The sequence below is a fragment of the Sitodiplosis mosellana genome, unplaced genomic scaffold, assembly GCF_009176505.1.
Source record: "Sitodiplosis mosellana isolate CC-2019 unplaced genomic scaffold, AAFC_SMos_1.0 Smas_scaffold_1, whole genome shotgun sequence".
In the NCBI taxonomy this organism is placed as follows: Eukaryota; Metazoa; Arthropoda; class Insecta; order Diptera; family Cecidomyiidae; genus Sitodiplosis; species Sitodiplosis mosellana.
In genome coordinates this window covers 18,233,045-18,245,959 of record NW_022595244.1, presented here as the reverse complement: position 1 = coordinate 18,245,959, position 12,915 = coordinate 18,233,045, and the positions used below count along the sequence as shown (strand labels likewise).

The 12,915-nt window shown below is 38.1% G+C and overlaps 2 protein-coding genes across 8 annotated transcripts; both read left to right on the top strand.

Annotated features, from left to right (window-relative positions):
* Window positions 1-6: 6 nt before the first annotated feature.
* Window positions 7-799, top strand: LOC129580578 (proteasome subunit beta type-7-like). The gene is made up of 3 exons (XM_055471158.1): window positions 7-254; window positions 329-507; window positions 590-799. The coding sequence occupies exons 1-3, from the start codon at window positions 8-10 to the stop codon at window positions 710-712; spliced, it is 549 nt and encodes a 182-aa protein (XP_055327133.1). The 5' UTR covers window position 7; the 3' UTR covers window positions 713-799.
* A 302-nt stretch (window positions 800-1,101) lies between these two features.
* Window positions 1,102-9,205, top strand: LOC129580564 (PHD and RING finger domain-containing protein 1). Of its 7 annotated transcripts, none has more exons than XM_055471110.1 (9): window positions 1,102-1,582; window positions 1,865-2,864; window positions 2,927-4,036; window positions 4,116-5,384; window positions 5,463-7,712; window positions 7,962-8,071; window positions 8,162-8,203; window positions 8,273-8,359; window positions 8,436-9,205. In XM_055471110.1, the coding sequence occupies exons 2-9, from the start codon at window positions 1,877-1,879 to the stop codon at window positions 8,556-8,558; spliced, it is 5,979 nt and encodes a 1,992-aa protein (XP_055327085.1). In that variant the 5' UTR covers window positions 1,102-1,582; window positions 1,865-1,876; the 3' UTR covers window positions 8,559-9,205. The 7 variants fall into 7 exon arrangements, with proteins under 7 accessions (XP_055327085.1, XP_055327081.1, XP_055327083.1 ...); XM_055471106.1 differs by having other exon boundaries at window positions 7,950-8,071; XM_055471108.1 differs by having other exon boundaries at window positions 1,108-1,586; window positions 7,950-8,071.
* Window positions 9,206-12,915: the final 3,710 nt, after the last annotated feature.

Genomic DNA, 12,915 nt, shown 5'->3' with positions numbered 1-12,915 from the left:
GACAAATATGATTTCATCGCAATTGGAATTGCTTCGATTGAACACCGGTCGTGAAGTTCGTGTTACAACAGCCAATACACTGTTGAAACGGATGCTATTCCGTTATCAAGGCCACGTTAGTGCTGCTTTGGTATTGGGAGGTGTTGACATCAGTGGACCACACATCTATTCCATTCATCCACACGGATCAACAGACCGATTGCCATACACTACCATGGGTTCCGGCAGTTTGGCTGCTATGGCTGTTTTTGAAGGTGCGTAACTTGTACACATAAGTGTTGCAATTTGGTACGTCTTAATCTAAATAATTATATGCGACTTTTAACAGATCGTTGGCGACCGGACATGGAAGAAGAAGAAGCCAAAAAATTGGTTCGCGATGCAATCGCTTCGGGTGTATTCAATGATCTTGGTTCGGGCTCAAACATCGATTTGTGCGTTATCAAAAAAGGCACCGTCGAATATTTGCGTGGTTATGAATATGCCAATGAGAAAGGAGTTCGTGCTGTAAGTTTTTTGGGGAATTCATTTATTGTCTGTATTTAACCATTTTCATGAAAATGATCTAACGAAAATATCTTCTTTTCAGTTGAACTATGACTTCAAGCTGGGTACAACAGCCGTTCTCGACACAAAAATCCATCAATTCGACATTGAAGAGACCGTTATTCCAATCGCATCCAGCAGCGCCACACCGATGGACACAGCTTGATTCAATATTTTCATGGCATTTTAAATTTTCTATACTAAAACATAATAAAAAATAAGGCTATTAGCCTGCTAAATGGTATTAATTTCAGATGTTTATTTCATTGTAAAGAAAAATTTTAACTTCAATGAATCATTGAATCAAAAATTTCCATTAAGATAACGAATTTCCACAATTCGCATCAATTCCATTCAAACTTGACGGTTTTCCAGTATTGAAAATGGAAATCCAACAGTTCAATTTCTGTTTCGCAAAAAATTGAGTAAGTGAACTCGTAAAATTTACAGTGAACATCTATTTTTAGTCGGAATCAATCAGGTTTAGCGGCCGACTAAACAATCGCTTCCAATATGGAATATTCCAATTGTTGTAGAACGAACGACCACTGGAAGCGTAAACATGGCGACAGCGGTAAGCTGTCAACATAACAAGTATTTTACCGATTCTCGTTTTTCTCTGTGTGACAACTAACTACTAGTTTCTTCTAAAAAAAGGAATCCCACTTGTATTCAAGCAAAAAATCATATCAATTTAACACATTTTTATTAAATAAACGTGAATAATTGCATAAATTTTAACAATTCTCAGGCGAATGTTTACATTGAGTGGATGCTATGAACTTTCCACAAATCGGTCGTCAATTTTGACAGTTCAGCCAAACGTTTGATTGGAAGCTACTCAATTCGTTTCCATCGCCATCTTAGATGTTAGACAAAAGATATTCACTCTTCGTATTTCATTTGCTCGCACAAAAATTTACACCAATTTGTTCACGATAAATTGATAAATTTAGCATTTTACACCATTACATAGAATTTGAACGATTTGATGCGTTCAATCGCATTAAAATAAATAGAAGTTAAATAGTCAGCGGTAGGTTTGTATGTGAATTTATATTTTGGTGGCTGAGAGAATTTTTTACCTTATCGATTATTATTGTTATTATTGTTATGAGTGTATACAAAATGAAAAGCGTAATCAAAGCCAAATTAAGCTCAGAACGCGAATAAATCGAAGAAAAAACAGTAATTAAATTATGTTAACGCACAGTGAATTGTCTTTTTTTCTCACACCATCGCTTTTAAAGGTGAAAAATTCGTTTCATTGATGCAATCATTTTTTCTCTCTACCTTTTCTTACGTTCGGCTTGTGTAGAATCGAGACAAAATGTCTGACTCGGAAAGTGAATCTGAAAAAGAAAAAATCCATCGTACGAAAAAGAGCGTCGTGGTGAAATTTCAATTTGAAGACACTAGCAGTGCAGATAGTGATGAAGCAGGTCCGTCGAATCGAATCCAGAGAGTAAAACGAAACAAAAAGACGATTCAAAGCTCCAGCGAAAATGATTCGACGAGTGACAGTGATTCTCCGTTGAATTTGGTGCAGCAAAAAAATAGCAAAAAATTAACAATCCAAAATGATGTCGATGAAAGTGATGAATCGTCCGATGATTCGTGGAGCCCAGTCAAAAAGCAACAAGCATCATCATCATCATTAGCAGCTGAACGTGTCAAACGTGTGATTGTGAGTGAGAGCTCAGATACGGACAGTAGCTGTGATGCAATGGAAAAATGTCCGATTTGCTTGCATGCATTTCGCGACCAAGAGATTGGCACACCGAGTGTTTGTGATCACAGCTTTTGTGCACCATGCATTGAAGAGTGGTCGAGCAATGTTCAAACATGTCCAATCGATAGAAAGCCATTCACAAGCATTCATATCCGCTCGCGTTTTGTTGACGGGGTTTTTGTTCGTGAGCAAGCGGTGATGGCAAAAGTGACGGAAACAAAAATGGACGAGCTCGAATTCACTCATTGTGAAATTTGCAATCGGTCGGATCGTGAAGATATTATGCTACTTTGCGATGGCTGCGATGCTGGCTATCATATGGATTGTTTAATGCCACCACTCACTGATGTACCAGAAGGCTCGTGGTATTGTGATAATTGTTTTGCAAGCGAAGTAACCGATGATGATATTCCAGAAGTATTAGCCGAAATGGAAGCGTTCGTTGCACCCGCTACACGGCTCCGGGTCCGACGCGAGGTAGTGCCTCGCATTACTCGAACCAGACAGAGCGAACGCATTCGAACTACTATCCGAAATCTGCGCCAGGAAAACCAAGCGGAGTCCGTATGGGATATCTCGTTGCCAGGTAACACATTAACATATTCGATTGTTTGTCTGAATCGATACTAATTTCAATTATTATTTTAGGACCATCTCGTGGTACGGAAACAATTACGACTACAACGACAACGGTAACTTCCACAACAACCACGAGACGCCAGTCAAAGTTGGTGAAGAAGAAAGTGCAAAAGCGACGCAGAAAGGTGCAACGACGACGTCGAACATACGTAGTTGAATACGACATCGATGATTATAACAATAAATTTGGCATAAAAACTGCCAAAAAACTCATCAAAAAGCGTCGGCGCAAAACGAAAAAATCGAGAAAGAAGTCGAGCGTGAAGTGTTCACGACGAAATCAGAACCAAGATCCACAAAACGGGGTCGAAGGTATTTCAAGCAGTGGCGGTGGTGGTGGTGTTAGTCGTTCTAGTAAAGGTATTCGCAAAGGGTATCCAAGGTTACATTTGTTTGGCGATAAAAATGCGCTCGAGTATTTCTCTGGTGAAAGTGACAACGACGAAGGAATTGGTTCGCTGAACAACTCCATCGAAACGGGTGACGGCCTGTTGATAAGGTCAGCAGTGCGGCCCGGTCATCGCAATTTGATTGGACGCAAACGTGTTGCAATTAATTCAACAATAGGAACGGGTGATTCGGAAGGAGGCATTGATATTCTATCAAATATTATGGATACAATGAATCGATGGCATTCGATGAGCCGGCCCTCAACAATTGAAAAGATCAAAATCAAAGCAGATGGCAGTTTGGAGTGTCAACCGCAGCCAACACGAACACCTAATACCGCTACCGAACAACCAAATGCAGATATTCTAAATGCGCCGATGAACCCAAGAAATGACGGCACGGGTAATCGTAATTTCAACAATTCGAATGGCTACAGAGGAAACAGTACCAGCCAAAATACGGGAAATTTTTCACAAAATCGATTCGGTGACAGAAATGAGCAAACGGCTTTCCAGCCATTCCAACGGGGTGGCAACTTCAATGACGGCGGCATTTCGAACAATTTCCAACAGGATAATTTCTCGCCAAGAAATCGAATACCATTTCAACGACAAAGAAGCAACAACAACAACAGTCCTCGAATATTCCGAAACCAATTTCAAGCACGACCACAGCAAGGCCTCTACGATGGAGAAGATATTCCACCAATACCCAATATGCCGACTCAATGTAATTATTTCAATTTGACAACAATTGATTTGCGATTATTTTCGATAACACATATCATTTATATTTTCCATTCCAACAGCTGACAACGATTTGAGCTCACGATTGAAGAACACTCCGGAGGATTCGGATGGAATTGTCCAGGCCAATCAAAGCGTACCAGTAGCACAGTCGCAGTCGGATCAAAGTATTGACTGTGGTTCGAATAACATTCAAACGGTGGCTCAAGAGCAGACCAATGCACAAAGTACGAGCGAAGTGTCGTCGTCCCATGACCAACCGGTTTCAACTACAAGCAGAGGAGTGTCAAGCTCGATCAACTATTCGGATAGCGACGAGGCAGACGATTGTCCAGTTTTTGAGTATTCGGCAGAATCGATGCAAGTTGTAAAAGAGGGTAAAGAATCACCAGACAGCACACCAAACAATGTTGAGAAATCTGTCGAAGACAATATGGAAAACGATGAAGATTTAGTGCAACTCGATGACGATGAACACTTTGGAAATGAAACAGGAATTAGCGAAGAGCATGTTAATCAAACACGAACACAACCGGAAGCCGAACAATCTATAGAATCGCCCGTTACCAGTCCAGAAACGACGACAAATACTGGAACCGAATCGCCCGAAACCGAACAATTGAACAATGAATGCGAAAGCAGCAAAGCAACTGCAAGCAAATCAAAAGCGACAGATGACATTAGTGACTCGGAGGACCAAGTCGCTGGTAATTCAGAGGCTCAACGGAAAGCTGACGCTCAAGAAGGCAGCAATGACAAAAATGAGAATTCAAACGTTGGTATTGAGGGCATGGACACCGAAATGATTTCTGAGGATGAGCATGAGATGCACGATGAACAAGTTGCAAAAGAAAACAAAGCTGATAAAGAAAATAACAATCAGAAATCGGATCGGGATGATTCATTCAAAAAAGTTAGCAAAAGTAGTAAAGACCGAAACTATCGTGACAAAAAGGATAAGAAGGTGAACAAAAGTAGAAGTAGACGCTCAATATCACCACGTAGCTCCGTTTCAAGATCTAGGACAAGGACAAGAACAAGGACAAGGACAAGGACAAGGACAAGGACAAGGTCTAGGTCTAGGTCTAGGTCAAGGTCAAGGTCAATGTCAAGGTCCAGAACCCGGAATCGGCGCGATGCTAAACGACCTCGCCGCAAAGACTACAGAGGAAAACGCCAAGAGATCCAACGCTACGATGTACGCCATTTGATCGCAGATAGACGACCAAGGTCCATCAAAGATAAATATGGTCGTGACACATCACGCCCTCCACGTAGTATCACACCCAAGAGGGGAAGATCTCGTTCATTGTCACGTTCCATTTCACCAGGTTTGTTCAAATTTCATTTGAAACTTGGTAATTTCGGTGAATGAGTTGATAAATTCTTTTCTTTAACATTTATCGCAGGCTTCCGTTCGTCGAGGAGACGCTCATTATCTAGACATCGCTCCTTCTCAAGAAGACGTCGTAGCAACAGTTTACGGCGCAGACATTCAATCTCACGGAATAATCGGCGCCGAAAGTCTGTCTCTCGTTCTCGTTCGCCCGTGTATTATACTCCTAGTCGGAGCCGTTCGTTTTCACGTGGCCGCATAATCAACGGTCGATCGAAATCAAAATCAAAATCACGGTCTTATACACCTCCTCGACCAGTCCATAGCGGCATGTACATGCATACTGCTTACTCGAGAAGTCGAAGCAGAGACAAGAAATCGAAGAAGAAAGTAAACGACAAAAAGAATGTAAAGTATCGTTCGAAGAAGAAAGCGTCTGGTTCGAAAAAAGTATCTCCATTCCATTCACCAGTTCGCAGAGAATATACACCAGTTGAACGTCGCCGTGTGTCACGGTCAAAATCGTGGAATGATAGAGCTTCATGGAACCGTAGCATAAGTGATGTACCAAATGAAGAAGAAACATCATGGACGCCACCAATTGCTCACGCACCAGAAAATATAACGGTCATTCTTAAGAATAAAGACAGCAAACGCAAGCGTGACAAGAGACGAAAGTCGGATAAACGAAAGACGGAATCTTTGCAAAAGAAAGAAAAACGAAAGCGAACCGACAAACAAAACTCACCCACTCTCCCTTCAAAAGAAGTGTTTGCTTCGGGTGACAACATTTTGGTGAGCGTCAGTTTTAATAAAGACAAACCACAGCAACAGCAACAGACGACCATAGTTACATTGCCGCCAACAAAAGAGCACATATTGAACAAGAAACCGACCGAACGTGATGTTAATTCGAAGCGCTCGCGTCGCAATGGCAGAGATGTGCCACGAAAGCATCGAAAAGTTGATATCAAACCCGTTGCTATCATCGACTTGGATAATTCACCATTCAAAGAGGTTACACCCTCACCCAGAGCCGTAATTATTCTGAGCGATAGTGATAACGAAAGTGATAAATTGAACAAGAATCAATCGCTCAACTATTCATTGAACTCAAATGCTACGGAAAGTATTTCAAATGATAAACATCATTCGTCCATCGATACTAGAGAAACAAATATTCGAGTTTCATCGCCACCACAATCACCCACAGCTGAATCTGCCTCATTCGAACTACCATTAGGTCCGAAAACACCGCCGGAACCATCGCATCTCGTTAAGTTTTCAATTTCAACCAGTACAAAAACGAAAATCGTTCGCACCGTTGTCAATCCATTACACGATGACAATGACGACGATAACGATGACGACGACGACGACGACGAAGAAGAGGACGACAGTGGAGAGAACAAGGAATCGAATATTGAGAATGTGATTGCAACAGCAGATAAAGTTCAAATCTCAAGTGCACAAAATCAGCAAAAGATTGGTCCAAACACACCGCCAGGCCCGTGTTCACCAGACGTTTACGATCCATTCGAACCAACAAAATCCCCTTCACAATCTCCAGGTGATTCGATACATGATACCGTTGATGAAGCGCCAACATCAGTAGCCGATGATGGCAAATCCACGAAACCAGTCGATTTATCAATGGCTCTTATCAATTCAAAAGCCTCAATTGATGCAGCTAATTCACTGCTGTCAAGCACACTTGGCGGTGAAGATATGGATATAACAGATAATCCAAATGATGAATCGAACGTGTCTCCATACAAAGACAAAGCGATTGACGATGGTTTCCGTGAGAATGCCGCACCAAAATCATCGGGAATTCATGTCTTTAGTAACGTTTTATTGACACCAGCAAAGGAAAGCTCACGAATGCAAACACAACCGTCACAATCACGTTCTTCAACGTTAACTATAACGAATTTGTCGACTAATGTAAGTTCGATTTCGGTATCGAAACAATCGCCCATGAAATATAGTTCCGGCAGTATTATTTCAAAGCTGCCACTGCCAAAAATTTCAAAGCCACAACGTCATAATGGCAATGATGACAATATGGATATTGAGTCACCATATTCGCCTGGTTCAAGTGACTATGAAGATTGGTTCGAACCACCGCAAAACTCCCCACCAACGAATACACATTCAAGCAGCAAGCATAGCTCACGGCAGCCACCCAAAGCTTCTGCGACTTCAACGTCCACCAATAAAATTGAAATATTCGATGACCTGTTCGGCAGCACATCACCCATCAACAAGGGCAGAACGGCTGCAAAACGAAGACCAAGCAAACATAGTTCGTCAATCAAAGGTATGTATTGTATTACGAAAATTCGGAGAAAACCATATTAAATTTACAACTCAAATACAATATGACGGTGGTAGTGGTGGTGGTGGTGGTGGTGGTGGTGGTATCCCGTTTGGTTTTTGATCGTAAATTGTATCTATCTCTGTTTTTCTTCCTCTTGTTCTCCTTCTCTTTTCCATTCTTTTCCTCGTTTGGAAACATCATTTTTTTTTTTGTAAACAAAAACATTAATGAAACCAGATTGGATTGCAGTGAGTAAACATTCGACGCAATTAGGCGGATATGCGAAACTCAACGAGGAACAATTGCGCATTCTTGACGATGTACCTTCTTCAGCAGTCGAACTACAAGCCAAAGATAAGGCAAGTATTTTAATTTTGACCCGTCAATATGCCGATATCTCATTCATTGAGTGCAAACTTTTAATTCAAATTCTTTTTCTTCTCAAACAGTTCTTAAGAAAATTGAACCGTCAAGAGCGTGTTATCGAAGAGGTAAAGTTGTGTTTATATTTAGAAAGCTTCAAGTTTGGCTCTTACCTTCTATGTTTATTATTATTTTAGGTAAAACTTGTGTTGAAGCCGCATTACAACAAGAAGCACGTCACTAAGGAAGAATATAAAGATATTATGAGACGAGCAGTTCCCAAAGTATGCAACAACAAAAAAACTAAAATGTTGTACTTCAACGTAATAGTTCTAATGTCTTTTTGTCTTTATTTTACAGATCTGTCATAATCGTACGGGCGAAATAAATCCCAAGAAAATCAAGAAATTGATCGAAGCGTACGTCGGCAAGTTTCGGCAAAAGAGAAAATTGACACAGTCCACGAATGTGGGCATCAAGTGAACAACTCTCATGTGAAACCGTAATTGTGCGATCTTTTCGAAAGGGATTACATAGAGAATAGTTAGTTTTATTGCTATAATTGCTTGATAATTTGGTTTTAATTGTCAATATAAGTTCATACCTCATCTATATCAATGTGAGTTAATCCAGGCCTTTCTAAAGTCCATTCGAATACAATGTTGTATTCAATCGTGTTTTGAATTTTGCAATAGTCCATCTCCTTTTTATCGAAATTGTGGTATGTCGAACAAATTAAGTTTTTGTAGATTATTATTTAGCAGAAAAAGAAGTGAGAGAAATAAAGAGAAAATGCAAAAGAAAACTCATCAGGAAGTCGAATGATTCATGCTACACATGAATCATTGCAAATCGAGAGAGAAAAAAACAGTTTTATCGATTCTACTTTTCTAAACTGAACGTTTTGAGATAGTAAGCTTATATCCAAGCTGATGAATAATAATTAATTTATCTAAAATAAAATATTGATATGTATTTTGTTGAAATCATTCAGAAGCAAATTTACATTCATTGAAAGTACATGTTAATTTCAAACAAAAACCTATTTAACGGCATCTGAAGCAACAGAAAACATCATGTAAGTTTAGGATTCTAGAACAAATTTTAAAATAAAACCTTTAAACCAACTACATTGATTGTATTTTTATTGGAAAACATAATTCAAACCGATTAAAAAATTGGTTTGTTTGCATTGAAGTCATGTCATCTTTATTCGACCTTAATGTTTTGCGACAATATTATGGAATAATGGAAAATTTCTGATTTGATAAAACATATTGTGCATAAAATTAGTACAACAAATTGAATATATAAAAATAGTCAAAAGCCAAACATGTTTTGATTTCATTGCAGATTAATAAACAATCTGGTTAACGGTTAAATCAATAGCATATTTTTATAGAATACCGATTATCTGCAATATATTTGTTTGCACCAAATCATCTTCGATTAAATCACAGTTATGCAAATGAGTTCAAATGAATGCTCTCGTATAAAAGCGGTGGGCAACGATTTTATCTTTTTATAGTGTGAATAAGAGCTTATAGAGTCGAATGATGAATAAATTTTGCTATGTGTTATTGGTGTTTGCTTTCAAAATTAAGCCATTTGGTGAGTGGCAACCACATTGATATAAAAAAGAAACAAAAACATTTTTTTCTTTTTAGATTCGCAATTTGCTTCAACACCGACGCCGGTATGTTGTTTAAAAGACTACGTTGTAAATAGTTGTTACAATTCCTGTACGGAGAAGACGTGTGCGAATCTGGCAAAAGGTGAAAACAGAATTTGTACGTTGCTTTGTCAATTGGGAACATGCGAATGCAAAGACGATTTGTATCGAAATGATTGTGATGTGTGTGTACCGAAGGAACAATGCAGCGTTCCATGTAAACAATCCATACCGATCTCCTGTTCAGGTCCATTCGAAACATTATATGGGTGCTGGGATCCATGGCAAGCTCGCGTCTGTCCAACCGTCGAGCAATCAAGACCACGAGACATCTTCTTACAATATATCACAATGCCAAATACAAACAGTTTATGCGTGTTAAATGTATGCGATTGCCAGGAGGGTTACTTGAGAAATCATTGTGGTGTATGTGTCAAGCCCGAGCATTGCGGTGCAGCAATGGAATGTGGAGTTCAGTGCAATGGTGTCGATGAGGAGTTAAAAGAAATAAAGTTTCCGTTAGAAAAATGTAAAAGTGAACGGTCCTGTAAGAAGAAGTGCAAGAAAAATGTACACTGCAAATGCAAGAGAAAGAAGGAAAGCCGATGTCATCAGCACAAACAGACATTCCGAGTAGAGCATGTATGTGTGTGTAAGGATGGTTTTGCACGAAACAAATGTCACCGATGTGTTCCTGAGTCTGAAGCTTATGACGATGTTCCGTGTGTATGCACGAATCCATGCCGATCGGATCCAAAAAAAGAATGGACCTGTGCTAACCAATGTAATATGAGAACTTGCGAAAATATGCATACATTCCCAATCAAACTATGTCCAAGAGAATGCATCTATGGCTGTCATTGCAGCGACCGTCAGAATCTTTGGTGGAATGGCACTGCCTGTATTCCCAGCTTCATGTGTCACCTTCGTCAGGAAGTATCAGCAGAACCGATTTCTAATATCTAGTTATAATTATTATTTTATCATTTTATTCAAGTACCAAATATCTTTTTGAGATAGATCTCAAGTGATTGAGTATGCATTGAAGATTGTGTCCACCTCATTTTATGTACTAAAATATATTTAAGGTATTTTAGTTGACGGGGAAACAGCTCTTTAAAGTCAGATTGGAAAATACTCTGAAGTTAAGTAATTAATTCCCCGAATAAGACTTAAAATCAGATAGTAATTACTGTTCTACCATTTATTAATAACTTCATGAGCGTTAAACTTGTATATTGACATGAATAATTTTCCCATTTATAACACAAATGAAAGAATTAGAAACAAACTGATGCTAATTAGATATCCAATGCAAATATTATTTTTGACTCATCCATACAACAACTAGATAGATAGCATGCAAATATCAACATTGTGATAGTCTCAAATTTTTGATAGCATTGCAATAAATGGAATAGACGAGTCTTTCAGAGTGTACTTTCGCAACATTTCACAATATATCGAAATCACTTACGGCTATTTACAGCTGATTTATGGATGGCGCTCTACAATTGTTCAAGATCTGACAATATGTGGCTACCAAATGTTGAAAAATCATTTATTTTCAAAAATGCAACCGGAAAATAGCAGAGAATTGAAACAAACGTCATTTCTTGGCGTAAATGCGAGCGATACTGTGGTTAAATCTTGATAAAAAAAAATCAATTAAAAAAAAATAAACGCCTTTCATACCATAAAATCAATTAATTTGTGGAAAAATAAACTGTTCATTAAGATTTCATATTTATCGGCTGGCTGTAAATTTTATCACTTAATTCAAATACAAAACAGCTGATATCAAATGAAAAAAACTTGAACAAATTCAATTGTCATGCCGGAAGCAAATATGAAATGCGTGATATCAATTTTAAATAATCATTTCGGAGCGATGAAAAAGTTTGTTAGAATAATGCAAACACGTTTTATGTTCACTTTCCGTACGAGAATTGACTTTGTTAAAGTTTTTTCATTTTATTTATAATCACACAAGGTTAGGCAAGTGTGTGTTCAATGTTCATACAATTTCGAGGTGACTTTAAATATAAGTCCAATATTACTTCAATATCAATATCGATACAGACGCGAAACAATTCTCATCGTGTGTTCGACTAATTTTCAATAAAGAAATAAGTTAACAGTTAAAACAATAATTGTTATATTTTAATTTGATAAAAAAACAAATCCCCGAGTTCACAAATATCTCTGGTTACGCAATTTCTTTTCATGTTTAAAAACCTAAGATACATATAGACATTGAAATCAAAAAGTTCATTTACTTGAACATGTGTAATGGAAGTATCTTTAATTGAAGTGAGCATCAAATTGTTGCCTAGATAATAGATTTCTGTTAAGTCGATTGTTGTTATTTGTTAAATTTGTTTCAAAATATATATAACACAACAAATAATTGTTTCTTTTATAAACTCTGTATGGCTTAAACAGACGAGAGAACAAAACAATGTAAAATGATAATCGAAAACAATGGTGAAGAAGGAAAACTATTTCATGAACAGAGTAATTAACGGATTTGGCATTTTACGCATGCTATCCGATAGCACGTATCGTTCAACCTCTTTGTTTACGATTTCGTTCTTCCGGTTCCACTGAAGTATACTGAAAAAGCTAAAATAAAAAAATTAAATGTTTTCAAGTTCAGATAAGAAATCTTTATCAAAGATAAGAAATGAAGCGGGACAATCACCGTTACACTCGATTGACACATATTATTTTTTTTTGCGAAATAATCACCTATCTAAAATCGGTGATTTGTCGAAAATAACAGTATAGCCTATATTGGGTGACGGTATAAAAAGACACTGAAAGTAAAGCGTGATACACTCTTTTGGACAGTCGTTGATAAGTCGTAGTCTAACGAAGGTGTTCTTGCCCATATTGACAGAAGAATTTTTTAAACAAGATAAAAGTCAACGAAGAAGTTTTCGTGAGTCTATTTTCAGCAGTCCATAGTTGCCAAATTTAAAAAAGGCACTTCGTTTTTGTTTTTAATTCTGGGATATTTCGATATTTCTCACATTTTGTGTAGAGTTGATAACATGTTTTTTTTCGTTGTTGAATTTTTTATTTGGTATTTCAGGAAAAATGTTGAAATCAATGAGGTGGTGTTTGCTGTTTTCAGTCATTTTCACGCTATCTCCCCCATCCATT

What these genes read in the sequence shown, in the direction of transcription:
- LOC129580578 (XM_055471158.1), top strand. Translation starts at nt 8, where the DNA reads ATGATTTCATCGCAATTGGAATTGCTTCGATTGAACACCGGTCGTGAA. An exon ending in TGCTATGGCTGTTTTTGAAG is followed by an intron (nt 255 to 328) that starts GTGCGTAACTTG and finishes GACTTTTAACAG; the next exon opens with ATCGTTGGCGACCGGACATG. An exon ending in ATGAGAAAGGAGTTCGTGCT is followed by an intron (nt 508 to 589) that starts GTAAGTTTTTTG and finishes TCTTCTTTTCAG; the next exon opens with TTGAACTATGACTTCAAGCT.
- LOC129580564 (XM_055471106.1), top strand. Translation starts at nt 1,877, where the DNA reads ATGTCTGACTCGGAAAGTGAATCTGAAAAAGAAAAAATCCATCGTACG. An exon ending in AAGAGCGTGTTATCGAAGAG is followed by an intron (nt 8,204 to 8,272) that starts GTAAAGTTGTGT and finishes TTATTATTTTAG; the next exon opens with GTAAAACTTGTGTTGAAGCC. An exon ending in TGAGACGAGCAGTTCCCAAA is followed by an intron (nt 8,360 to 8,435) that starts GTATGCAACAAC and finishes TTTATTTTACAG; the next exon opens with ATCTGTCATAATCGTACGGG.